We start from the raw sequence: 13,490 nt of genomic DNA on the forward strand, positions 1-13,490 counted from the left end.
ATTAAAAGAAAAATGTTATTAATTTAGTTTTAAGAAAATTTACAATTTTTTGTTGAAAATCACAAATTTGTGACCGTAAAAAAAATTATATTAAAAAAACATAAATTTATATTAAAAAAATAAATTTATATTAAAAAAAATAAATTTATATTAAAAAAAATAAACGTATATTTAAAAACAAATTAAATTTATATTAAAAAAAAGTATTAAAAAAATATTTATATAAAAAAAATAAATGTATAATAAAAAAATAAATTTATAATACAAAAAAAATAAATTTATACAAAAAAATAAATTTATAATAAAAAAAAAATAAATTTATACAAAAAAAAATAAATCTATGTTAAAAACAATAAAAATAAAATTTACATTAATTTTGCTTTAAAAAAAAATATTAGACATTCACCAATTTAAGTTGAAAATCATAAATTTTTGACTAACAAAAAAAATAATTTATAAAATTTAACTTTAAAATTACAATTTTCAATTTAAAATTACAGCCTAAAAGTAGGCAGCAGCCAAAAAGTAACAATCTTTGCTATGCTCACGAAATACGCGCGCATGCTATAAATTTGTTTTTGCTGTTTTCCAACGTTTTTTAAATTTGTTAAGTAATTCAACTTTTTTATAAAAATACAATTTGTGAGAAAACCGCTTTACGCCACTAACACAAGTAACATATAGTAGTTTTTATATTAAAATTGAGTAGCGAAATAATGCAAACTCTTGGCATTTGCTTTTAATTGTAATTATTTTATTTTCGAATATCCAATGCATTACTACTATAATTGTAAATTTGTAATTTTTCGGTTACGCAATAAAATAGTATTGCTACGCTTGCAAACAAAATGCATATTTTCTAGCTTTAAATATAGCTGAGCTAACGCTGTTGCCTCGTGCTCGCTCCCTTGATGTTCTTTGTGACTTTGTGCGCATGCATCCTTAACTTTGGCTAAAATGTAGAATTCTTGACTTGCTTTTTTGGAAACCGCTGCCTTTGTTCAATTTTTTGGTGATAATTGGAATTTTGTTTTGTTTTTGTATATGCATTGCAAAATTGTGCGCCACAAATAAATTTATATTTTTAATTTTTTGGCGTGTCATTACAATTTAATTTTTGTTTATTTTTTTTTTTTTTGGTTTTTGTGGCTTGCTTAATTTTGCGCGTGTTTGCAAAACGCAAATTATCAACTGCATTGTGTATGTCACACATATGTATGTATGTACATACAAAGAGAAATGTCTAAAAAAAACAAAAAGTCTACATTTTTATTTCGCCATACTTATGTATATCTTTTACGTTTTTTATTATTGCGCAAATTACAAAATTTCAATTTTTCTTTTATCAAATTTCTACTCATAATATTTGCAGTGTTTTCGTTCGTTTCTCTTTGTTTTTTCTTTACAAAAATTTTATATTAAAAAATACAGCAATTATTTACTCAAACTTCAGCAAACGTACATATACAATAAATTTGCGAGAATTCAAATCATAGCATGAAAACTTAAAATTACATTCGGTGTCTCAAGTCAAAAAAAAGCAGTTCACAGACATGCCTCTTAAATTAGTTACAGAAGAGTGATTGATGGACTCATGTCGATCTGCTGGATGTTGGTGAGTATGTGGTCTGTGCAGATGAGGAAGTGCTTCGCTCGTGGTCACATCACAGCGTATTTATCACGGTCTCTTGTGTTTGCTATTCGATTTTGGTGATTATTTGCTATTTCCATGCGCCTGTGTATTGTTTCAACAACTACAACAAACATTATACAACGTTCTTAGGTGAATAATTTTAGCAGAACTCCTACAACATTCATTGGAGCAGCACAATGAAAGCTGTCAAAAAATGTAGTTATTGTTGTTGCTTTATAATTTGTCGAATTTGCAATTCCGTATATTTTTGCGCGCACTCTTCTATCTCGTTGTTTATTGCTGCTCCGCAGGCTTTGCAAATTTGTAACACCCTTGTTGTTGTTGTTGCTGTTGGTTTTTTATGCAAACAAATTTGTGGTGAGGAAAATAATTGTACAAATGTAATGTTAAAGTTCACACTTCTGGCTTTTTCTGCATTTCGTCGTCTCATTTTTAACGGTCGGTGTCATTTATATTTCCATTTGTTTTTGTTGTTTTAATTTTGTTTAGAGCTGTTGATAATACTACTTTTTTTCGTTTTACTTTTTGTTGCTGTTGATTAAGGTTGTTGTGGTTTTTCATTTGTCAGTTGTTTTTGTAGAAAGAATGCAGTTATTTTGTGGTTAAAAAGTGATTGTTGTTGTTGTTACTTAGTTGTGGTTTGTTGTTTTTGTGTGTGTGTTTAAATTGTAATTAATTTGTTTCGTTTCTTTTTAGTCACGAATTGGAATAGTTTGTGGCTTAATATGGCCACCGTCTCCTTCGGAGACAAAACGTTTACGTCCTCTGCAAAGAAGAAGAGAAATAGAAAGTAAAATTAGTTATATGAAATTGATTTTCTTGACTTTTATAACTATATTTAATAGTATTAGTATAATTAATACCAAATTTATTAAAATAACCTCACTTATATTCAGAGTTGCAAATAAATGCATTAAAAAATATAAAAATTAACATCTAATTTATTTTCTATTTAACTTGTAATTCCACAATTGTTAATTAATAATAGTTTTCGAAGTTTTAATCCCAAACTGGATTGAAGAAAAAAATATATATCCCACAAATCGGAAAAATTAAAGTTTTAATTAAAAATTTAATTTATTTTTTATTTATTTTGTAATCCCAAAATATTTAATTAAATTTTTTTTCGAAATTCTAACCCAAATATAAAATATTTAATATTAAATAATAATATAAATATTTTTTTTATATAATTTTGTTTTTATTTTTTACCCCAATTCGGTAATTGAAAAAAAAATTCTAAAATTCAAATAAAAACTAAAAAAAAAATAAGTTTATAGAGCTTAAAACTGAATTGAAAAAAATTTAGCACAAAGTTTAAAATAAAAAATTTACAAAATTGTTTTCGACTTTACATTCTGTTACTGCGGTTCTAACATTTGGCCAACTTTTGTCAAACAAAATGAAAATATGAATGTAAATTCTAAAACTATTTTTTAAATTTATATTTTTAAAATTTTATTTTTAATGAAATAAGTATTTACATATCTACATATATGTAATTTATAAATTAATTTTAATTATGGCGTTTCAGTTCAAAATATGTAAATCTTTCTTTTTTATCCCTTTCATTGCAGTTTTTAATTTGAAAAATATTTTTTGTTTTGATTTGACAAGTCAACTTTTGGTTTAAAAAATATTTTCTCAATTTTTAATAACAAAATCAGAAATTTTCAATATTAAATGCTAATTTTGAAAGAAAAAATCAATTTTTAATTCGAATTTTGAAAAATAAATTTAATTTTTAACGCCAAACAAGAATTAAAATTTAGAGTTAAAAATTTAAAATCAAATACGAATTGAAATTTAGAGTTAAAAATTTAAAATCAAAAATTTTTAAATTAAATTAAAATCAAATTTTTAATCCTAAAATTCTGATTTTGGAAAATTTAATTTTTAAACCAAATTAGAATTGAAAATTGGAATTAAAAACTGAAAATTTATTTAAAAAAAATGTTTGAATTGCTAAATTCTCAATTCTGCTTATAATTACAAATTAAATTAAGAATTATTCTAAATATTCGGGGGCCGCGAAGGAAACAATTTTAGAAAACTAAAAACTTGACTGACTGTTTTAAAAAAGTCAGCAAAAACAAAGATTTTTTTAAATTAAAATGCAAATATATAATTTTTTAAAGAATTTTTAGGTTAGAAATCGATATTTAGTGTATCAGGAGAGAAGAAGGTTAATATAATCTAATACCGTTTTCTTTTCTCACAAAAATGTTGCATTTATACTGCTCTATGCACGAGCTGTCAAAGTTGCGAGTTCTTTTCTCAAATATTGTCTTCTAAAGAGGCAGAAGTGCAACATTTTCTACCCTCTCAAAACTTAAGAGTGTCAATTGTCCCGTGAATTTTTATTTATGGTTTCTAAGTATTTTTATGAAATAAAAGAAAAAGTGTTGAATTATAAGCGTTTTTTTCATTAGTTTCGTAAATTACAGTTTAAACAATTTTTTATATTGTATGTACAAATTATTAATGACAACAATGCAACAGCTGATTTATAATAGGGTGCCAATTGTTTGTTCTTTTATAATTTAAGAAATTAAAACTTTTGCAGGGTGTAATGGAACATTTGTAATAAGCCGATAGTAAAAAATACATATATATAAACAAAAAATTATAAAAATATTTTTACATTTTAGTTTATATATGAAATTAAATATTTTAACCTAATTTTTCTTCAAAAAAAAAAAATATCTAAGCCACACAAAAGACCTCCAATGGCAGCGGCTAGATAACGCACACCAAGGTGTGTAACGAAATCAAAAGTGAAAGTAAGAGTTTGATTTCCATTGATTTTATGACTGCATTCACCGCATGCGCACGTATTTTGCACTATAAAAGCCTTAAAGCGGCCCGCACCGTAGCACCGCTATTACTATCGCCCATCAATAGAGAACTCCTAATGGACATGCCGACACATCCAGCACACTCAGGCAGCTGGTTGCTCTCACAGTTGTCGTTGTTGTTGCTCACTACTCAATATCTTGCAGGGATGGATGCATGAATGAAAAGTGCGCCTGGATGTTTGTTTTGATTACTGCAGTGGCTGGAACGTGCAACGCGTGTGGGTTGGTGTACGCAATACTTGCCGCAGCAGGACCGGTTTCTCAGGACTCAGCCGAAAGCTTTCGGCGCGTTGACGTATTTACAACCCACATAAGTATGTATATGTACATAGTATTTATTTACGAAGAATTCTGTATTTTAGAGAAGCTTTTTAGAGCTCTGCAGCGGCATTGAGAAGTTCATTGTATGCGGCGAAACATTGGGTCAATGAAGTTTTTTGACCGTTTCTTGGTTGGTGGAGGAACTTGTGTCTGAATGCATGTGAGAATGCAGTCTGAATATTTATTAGTCGAATAATGTAGCATTTGGAAGGAAAATCCGAGGTAGGACATTACGTAATGTAATGAATAATTGTAATGAAGTAATAAAAATATAAAAAAGGAAAGTAAATGTTTGGTAAAATTAGAGATCCTTGGAAAAATGGTTAGGTTCAAAAAGTTTTTTTTTATAATAAATTACATTGCGTCTAAATGTAGGCAACAGTGCATGAAAGAGGAGAAACAATACGTTCCGGGGCCGGAATTCTCAGTGAAGGCTAAATGTTTTGTAATTTTTTCTACATTACTTCACTAGAACGTTCCCCGGACCAAGGTTTTCTCTTTCATGAAGTAATTTCGAAGGGCCGGTTACAGACCCGAATGTCGTGGGAACGGCTTTCACTCTATAGTCCCGGTACGTAATTCTGACGTCACTTTTGACGTTTAAATATAGTTAAAAACCAATTTAGCAAAAACCAATAACGAAAAAAATCTAATTTGAAGGGGTCAATATGACTTTTCGATCTTAATTTAATGTTTTGGCTAAATTATGGATAAAACAAGCTTCGATATATTTTTTAGAAACTCTTGAAGAACCCAAGCAAGCCACATGTACGCTGCCTTACATATGTATGTAAAAAAACTGTCGCTCAATCGACCAACGCATGTACATGACTGACGGCCACCTAGTCGGGCATGATTGCGTCCGCAACAGCATCGGAGTGCACATCAGCCGATCTCATCATATTTTGCAGCTAATTTTACAACTCGAACACTTCTAAAGACGCAGCGTGTTAGCTTGGCAGCTAGTCGACTGTTCGTCGTGAGTTCATTCACCCGCTGACCTTTTTTTGCATTCCCTCATTTTCTCACTCAGCGCTGCGGCAGCAGTGACAACTGCAAAATGAACGCACGTTGGGCGGCTAAGCAGCGGCAACAGCAACAGCAACTGTAAGAGGAGGAGCGCAAAAACAGCTGCTGCACACCCGACCAAAGCAGCCTGCGTGTATTTATCAGCGTTTGCAATGCAAAGCCTTTTTCTCGGTCTCATGCTGTTTTCTGCCGCCTGCGCTTTTTGTGCCATTCTGCCATTTCGTTGCAGCGCTAATACATACATTTTCGTATTGACTCTTTTTGCTTTTGGATTTTGCTTCTGTCGGCCGAAACAAGTTTTCGTTGCGTTTGTTATTGGTGTATTTGGTTGCCACTGCTGTCGCGTGCGCCAATTGCGCCCCATCGTGGGTTACAAGATCGCCTGATCGCTTTTTTTGGTACCTTTGGGCGAACTTTTCGGCTTCTTGTTGCTGTGAAACCGCTTTGTCGCCGAATTTGTGCTGTGCAATGACTAACCGATAACGCAGTAGCCAGAAGAAAAGCATAAAGCAGCGACCCAAATCGATTGCAAGTTTTACCCTCCAGTTTGCTGCACCAGTAAATACCGAAGTAAGCAGCACAGCAATTTATCACACCATTGATTTATTGGAAACGCTAAAAATTACAGCACAAAAGGTCTTCCAAAATGGAGAAAAATATTTTATCGGGCACTTAAAAGCTTCGCTATATGTTAGCGGGATTACAGGAGCCCCACCCGTTGATTTTGTGTTTCTTTTTTGCTGTAGCGATCACTGAATCAATTATTTTGCCATTTTTACAAGAAAGTAGGATACCCGAGAGAAAAGTTCGCTGAACTTTATTGGTTTACAAGACCATTGAAGGAGTTTGCTACATATATTATGTACATATATTAATTACTTTAACTCCGGTTGCAGCGTAGGGACACACATATGGGTTATAACTAGTTTATGAAAAATGGGTTTAAGCGTTGGCATGCTTGTATTGGCTCAGCAGCCTATTTTGAAGGAGATTATATAGATCTGTATTAAAATACAGTAAAATGATTTCATTTCGTCAATCCGGGTCAAATTTGGTCATTAGCATAGAAAAAAATAGTTTTTTCAGACTTATCAAGTAAAAATTTATACCGGTAATCACAAAGACAACATTGTTGCATAATCTTAGCTAAGAAATCAGATCGAAAACCCTGCTGTCCAAGGAAAGTCCACAGATAAGGACTCGCTAAATATAAAGATCGACTCGAAAACGTTAAAAAGTCAAAATCTAGGCGGCTGGAATTAATGATCAGTTAAAAATTATTCTAAAAATACTTGAATGTATAAAAAATATATTTATTGAGCTGAAATATATACCTATTTATTTGAGTTGAAAATATTAAGAAGTAAAAAAAATGCATAGCTGGAATTTTTGATGAGTTTTTAAGGGTTAAAAACGGTTTATCTCAATTTCGCGCCAAACTACGAGTCCTATAGAAAAGTGTTATATGGCAATGTTGTATATAATGAAAATATCTATAATTTTTATATACAGACTTTTTCCATATAACCTCAAAATTTATGTGAAAAATTCAAATAATTAAGTGCATGCAAAACTTTCTGAGAATTTGGACCTTGTGACGTATTTAGTATTATACTAAAATCTTCCATGCTCTTCTGCGCTCTGTCAGCTCTCCTTCTTCTGGCAAAAAACAAAACATTTTTCGTATTCTCGCATTTTTAAATGAGTCAATAAATTTTTTGTTGTTATTATTGTTTATATTTGCTTATGTAGGCGTATTCGGTGAATGAGATTTCATTGACATTATTTATAAATTCCCCTTACACCTATTCTCTTTGGTTTGCTTGCAGCAAGAAAGTACACGTGTGCCATTTGTAATAAAATTTATTTATATACAAAAAAAAGTATTGCTGCAGATAAAAATATCATAAAATGGGGTTATTACTCGGTATAAAAATATTAAAAGAGTAGGCGTATATAATTAATTAACAATTAAAACAAGTTTATCAAACCTATTAAAGAATATTAAGTAAATTATTTTGAATTTCCGATATTTCGATAATGCAATCTTATTATGGTTACTAAAAAAAACTATTAATAATAAAATAAAATTAAAAAAAATTGTTTAATGAAAAAAAAAAATTAGAAAAAAAATAGAAAATAAAATTGAAACACTGAAAAAGAAAAAAATATGTATTTATGTTGTATTGAAGTTTATAATAAATAGTTTATGAATAATAAAATTATTTTCTGATTTTGTTTTAATTTTTGTTTTTTAAATGAATAAAGAAAAATTTTAAATTAAAACAAAATCAAAATTATTAATAAAAAAAATTTATTTTTAATTTTTTTTGTTTGTTTTATTTTAATTAATTACATATATTTTTTTAAATGAATAAAGAAAAATTTAATCTTTTTAGTTGTTTTTTTTTTATTTAATTATATGTCTTTTAAATAAATAAATTAATTAATTTTTTTCAAAAACAAAAAATTAAAAATAAAAACATCAAAAAGTAAAAAAAATTAAAACAAAATCAAAAATAAATTTGTTTATTAAAATAAATTAAATTACAACTTTTTTTTTCATGTAAAAAAAAATATCTGCTGCAATTGCGACAAAAAAACTCTCGAGGTACCTATAAAGCAGTAATGACCAACATACCTTTGTGAATTGCAATGTGTTAATTGTACAAGCAAACGTCCCGAAAATATCTCAAAAACAGTCTCATCACAAAAAATTTGAAGAATAACTCGAAAATTTCACCACAAATTTGTCAAGATTTTCTAAACTAAATATACCATAATATATGTATGTGTAATAAACTCCCATATATACCATATAATGAATATAACGAATAAAATTGCAGAATATGTGCCACTCGTTAATTTAATTTTATTTACAAACAGCGCTAACAGATTATACAAACAAAAAAAAAAGGAGTGTTTTTTTTACTTATTTTTCGATTTTCCACACGTAGTCGTAAACACACCTGCCACGATCGGCGATGTAAAAAATAAGTTCGAAATGTCAACAATATTACAACATTTCACTCGGCAATGTGAACAGCATTAAGTAATTTTGCAATCAAAAGCAAATAAAAAAATATATAAATAAATGCAATATTAATAGCAAACATGCGTTGAAAATGACGATAAACGATAAACGCATAATAAATAAACAGAGTTGCAAGTTGCAACTGAAGTGCCAAAGAGCAATAGCCTGAATCAAGGCGAATTGCATTGGGCAAAGCAACAAAAGCACTTAACGCACACAAAACTACATACATATACATATAAAAATATATGTAAATACATACATATGTATATGTATATATGAAGTACATACATATGTATATACATAGCAAAAGTAGCGTTAAAGCAACAGCAAATGCACTCTCTATAGCTGCAAGCAGCAGTGGAGAGCTTTCAGCTGCACTTTGCATGTGCGCGTGTGGAGACGATAAATAAGCGACACTGTGTCGACGACAACTGTACAACTGTAAAAAAGTGGGAGTGGCACAACAACAACCACAACGTTTATTTCAGCTAGCAGCTGCACCACCTCTGCCCACCCAGCAGCTATCAACTGCAGTCGCATTAAAAGCTTTGGTATGCGTTCTCTCTCCAGCAACTTGCACGCTCACACACTTGCACTTTTTTTCTCAAGTCGAACCTAAAAATACCGCAATTCGTGCATGTGTGCATTGTGCGCGGTGCTGGGCAGTGCAGTTGAGGGTTTTGTTTAAAGTGCGCTGGGCTGCATGCCGGCGGTCTGTTGTTTGCCGCCAAGCGCTCGTCGCTGCTGGAGGGTGTTGCATTCGTTCGAATCATACGAAAAGCTTGCGGAGCGATCTTGAACCACATGCAGGTTGTTGCACCTCATAAAAAGCTTCTTCGCACACACGAAATAAAATAATATTGCATGAATTGGAAGGTGTGTGAGTTTATTGCTTGTCACATGGGCAACGACGTGGCAACGTTTGCAAGTTAGTGCTTTGACATTTTGAATTTGAAAACTTTTTGTTAAGATAAAATTATTGAAATTTAAAAACAGATATTTTTATTGTTAAATTATTTTCTTTTATTTTTAATTGTTAAAAAAAAAAAAATCTGACCAATTAAAAAAAATCTGATAAGTTTAACTTTTTATTTTTATTTTTGACTCTTTCGATTTTTCTGTTTACTATTGGTAATTTTGAATGGTATTTCATAAAATTTGCGGTATTTTAATATTAAAATTGAAAAATAAAAATAATAATAACTTTGAATGGTATATTGCGATCATTCTTTTATATAGGATCTGTGCAAAACTAAAATAAAAAAAAAAATTAATTATTGATTTTATAAAAATAGTATTACTTTTAACATAAACACAAATTTATTATCTTTCTATGAATATTTATGATACATATTCTGTTAATAACAAATACGTACAAACACACACATTTCATCAGCACTGGTTTTAATAAATACAGCAAAACTTGTGAGTGGTCAATGGAGGCAAACACGAGCGCATAAAATGTAATAAATCAGACAACGATAAAACTGCTACAATTATAAATTATGATTTAATTGAAATTAATGAGCAGACATTTTAATAACTCACTGTTATATGAACAATAAAAAAAAAAGTGTTCGATAACTAAAAATACAAAGAATAAGTAGGAAGAAGATAGCAAAACTAGTCTCAGATAATTATTGTGGATTTTTGAATTTTTTTTTTTATTTTTAAAATTTTTTAAATTTTTTTCGTCATTTCAGTTGAATGTAATTCAAGATTCCAAAGGAACATAACCTTACTTCTATTCTATTGAAAAGAAACTCATTATTTTTTCCAATAAATGGCTTTAGAAATCTGCATCCATACGGTATTGGAAGGAAAAGACTTTGTACTAAAAACAGACAGTGCTTGAGCACTCATCAAAGCCAATTGTCAGATATTCACCCATGCTCAAGAATTCCTATTGTCGAAAATATCGTTAAAAGAAGGGAAATCATCGTTGAGTTCGCCCGTCATGTAATCACCGGACAATCGAAAACCCAGAATCTTGGCATTTCACATAACACCGTTTGGAACAATTTAAATAAATCTTGAAGATTTAAAGAAGTCTTGAAACGGATGGTTGCTGGTGATGAAAGGTGGGTTACAGGTTTAAGGCCATGTTTCCAAATAGGGATCACATTGCTTCGCTAGCACCCAGCAGAATATTGGACTTTATCAATATGCTGGGAATAGGTGAGTCTTTGCGATTTAGGAGAGGGCACAACAGACCTAAGCTCGCGGAGCATTCCTCGTTTATCAATCAATCAATCAAGGTGGGTCACTTACGTTAAACGTTAAACGAAAACGGTTGTGGTCAAACCGCATTAATTCAGCGTAAACGGTGGTCAAGCCAAGATTGACGGTTAGGAATTTTTCACTATGCATTTGGTGGAAATGATGCGTCTACCATAAACTGCTCTCCTAAAGTCAAATTCTTAATTCGGACCTCTACTGTCAACAAAGTGATAGTCTAAAGGAAGCCAGCTTTGGAAAATAGGACTGGAATTGTGTTCCACCAGGTCAACGCGAAGACACACATGTCGATAGGGAGTCATCCGTAGTTGCGTGAGCTTGCTTAGGAGATTCTAATGCAATCACTTTATTGTCCGGACCTAGCACCAAATGATTACTACCTGTTCCTGTCTGCGGCAAATGATTTTTTTATGTTCAAATCGCCTCAAGAGAATCTTATAAAAATCGAATATCCCGGATTTTTGTTGGTAGGGACAACGGTTTCTATGAATGGAATTATGAAATTGAAGGTAATGGCAACGATTTATCGAACAAAACAGTGGATATTTCACCTAAAATGTATCAGTCGAACATATCACACTCAGTATACGAGTATGAGTTTCAAATGGTTCCAAGTTTCTAATCATTCGGTTCTTCACATGCGGAACGTGTCCGGCTTTTAAACCTACCCACTGACAATCAACTAGACAGCATTATTAAATAATAAATATTTGTGCAGAGTTTAACATCGCTACAAGCTTTATTTTATTTCTGTAATGAGGATAGAGCCGTGCGTAGAAGATCTCGCAAGTGAGGAAAGTTCTATAAGCGTCATTCACTTGGGAGTGGTCAAAAACGATTCTTTTACATATGACTCAAGCGGCTCACGACTTCCAGTCTCAGACCAAGTATCCTCAAGGAAGCAAAAAAACATCCGTTTGAAGGCGAAACATCGCTCCCAAGAGTTATGCGCTGGGTTAGCGACCCACCACGTAAGAAACGCCCCCAATGAAAAGAACAAAACAACTTTGGATGAGAGACACCCCCGCCGTTCCCACGACAGTCATGTGTACGTAACCTGAAAGGACCCGGATTTTTTATCCGGTCAAGGACTGTCAACTCGGCAGAATTTGCCGTTACAACAACATTGTAGATCCCACTTTTGATGACGACCACTGCGCAAACATATTAAGAATTACGATTTAAGGTCATGCACCTGAAAGAAGAATGTCTAACAACAAGTTACTTCTAATAACAGTGGTGTTTTCGGCGAATGCTTTGCAAACTTTCGGCTTAATTTTGCAATTGAAATGCAATTTCTTCTTATAAAATCGAGTATCCAATGGGAATCGAGTTAAACTTGCAGGGAAGACTTTATGGAATAAAGGCACAGAGCAAAATGAAAATAGAAGTTCAACTAATTTGTATATCAGACGAGTAAGTTCTTCGTAAAACTCTTCAAGTTTTGGCGAAACAAAAGTGAAAAAAAACGTATTTACCAATAGTTTAATAAATAAATAGATTTTAATTACACATATTTTGTTTAGTTTTAATCGAATAATAAACAAATTTTAAGCCATGTGGCGACGGGCGACTGATTTAAAACTGGTTATAAAAAAGGGATTAAATTAGCTGTGAATGATTGATTATTGCCACTAGCCATCTGTATACAATTTTATACAAGCTACATATGTACTCAAATTGTATATAGATATACATAAACACATACATATGTACATACGAGATTGAACACACACTATATATCACGGCTACACCAGGCAGCTTTGACAATTGAGTGATAAACCGGCAAAACTGCGGGTAAACACAAGCCATAAACAAGAATTCTGCAGACACCTATACATACATATAGGCGCACAGGCTTGTTTGTTTTTAAAATAAGCTCGCACACACTTAAATATAAGCGAATAATTCACTTATATACATTATGCGGATATATATACATATATGTGTGTATGTACATATGTATATAAAGTAGGTATGTGTCGGGATAACTTGTAGGTATGTATGTACATATATCTAGAATTGCGCTGGCTTTCTGCACCGTGCCAGCTAAGGCGAAGCTAGCAGAGTCAGATAGCAAATGAAAGTCATAACAAAAATTGCGCAGCAGAAAATTCAATATATAAACGTGCTCGAGGCAGTATAATGCAAATAAACAAAAGCTATAGCGAGTTGAAAAACAAAATGAAAAATAAAGTATAAATGAAAATAAAAATGTGTAAAAATTAAAATAAAAAGTAAGCGTAAAAGAAAATAAATATATTCAAAAAAAAAAGAATGAAAAAAATATTTTTGTATTGTTTTGTATATGTATGTATAAGCTGAAAAAATAACCAAAAAAAAAATTAAAAGC

The 13,490-nt window shown here is 31.0% G+C and overlaps 1 protein-coding gene across 3 annotated transcripts in view; it reads right to left on the reverse strand.

Annotated features, from left to right (window-relative positions):
• Window positions 1-1,319: 1,319 nt before the first annotated feature.
• LOC120773978 (programmed cell death protein 4) overlaps window positions 1,320-13,490 on the reverse strand; it is a 28,446-nt gene continuing 16,275 nt past the window's right edge. For all 3 annotated transcript variants that reach the window (XM_040103229.1, XM_040103228.1, XM_040103230.1), the window contains exon 5: window positions 1,320-2,419. In XM_040103229.1, coding sequence (XP_039959163.1) covers window positions 2,347-2,419 — 73 coding nt within the window. In that variant the 3' untranslated portion in view covers window positions 1,320-2,346. The remainder of the gene's footprint in view (window positions 2,420-13,490) is intronic.

Source organism: Bactrocera tryoni, chromosome 4 (genome assembly GCF_016617805.1).
Source record: "Bactrocera tryoni isolate S06 chromosome 4, CSIRO_BtryS06_freeze2, whole genome shotgun sequence".
NCBI classification, from domain to species: domain Eukaryota; kingdom Metazoa; phylum Arthropoda; class Insecta; order Diptera; family Tephritidae; genus Bactrocera; species Bactrocera tryoni.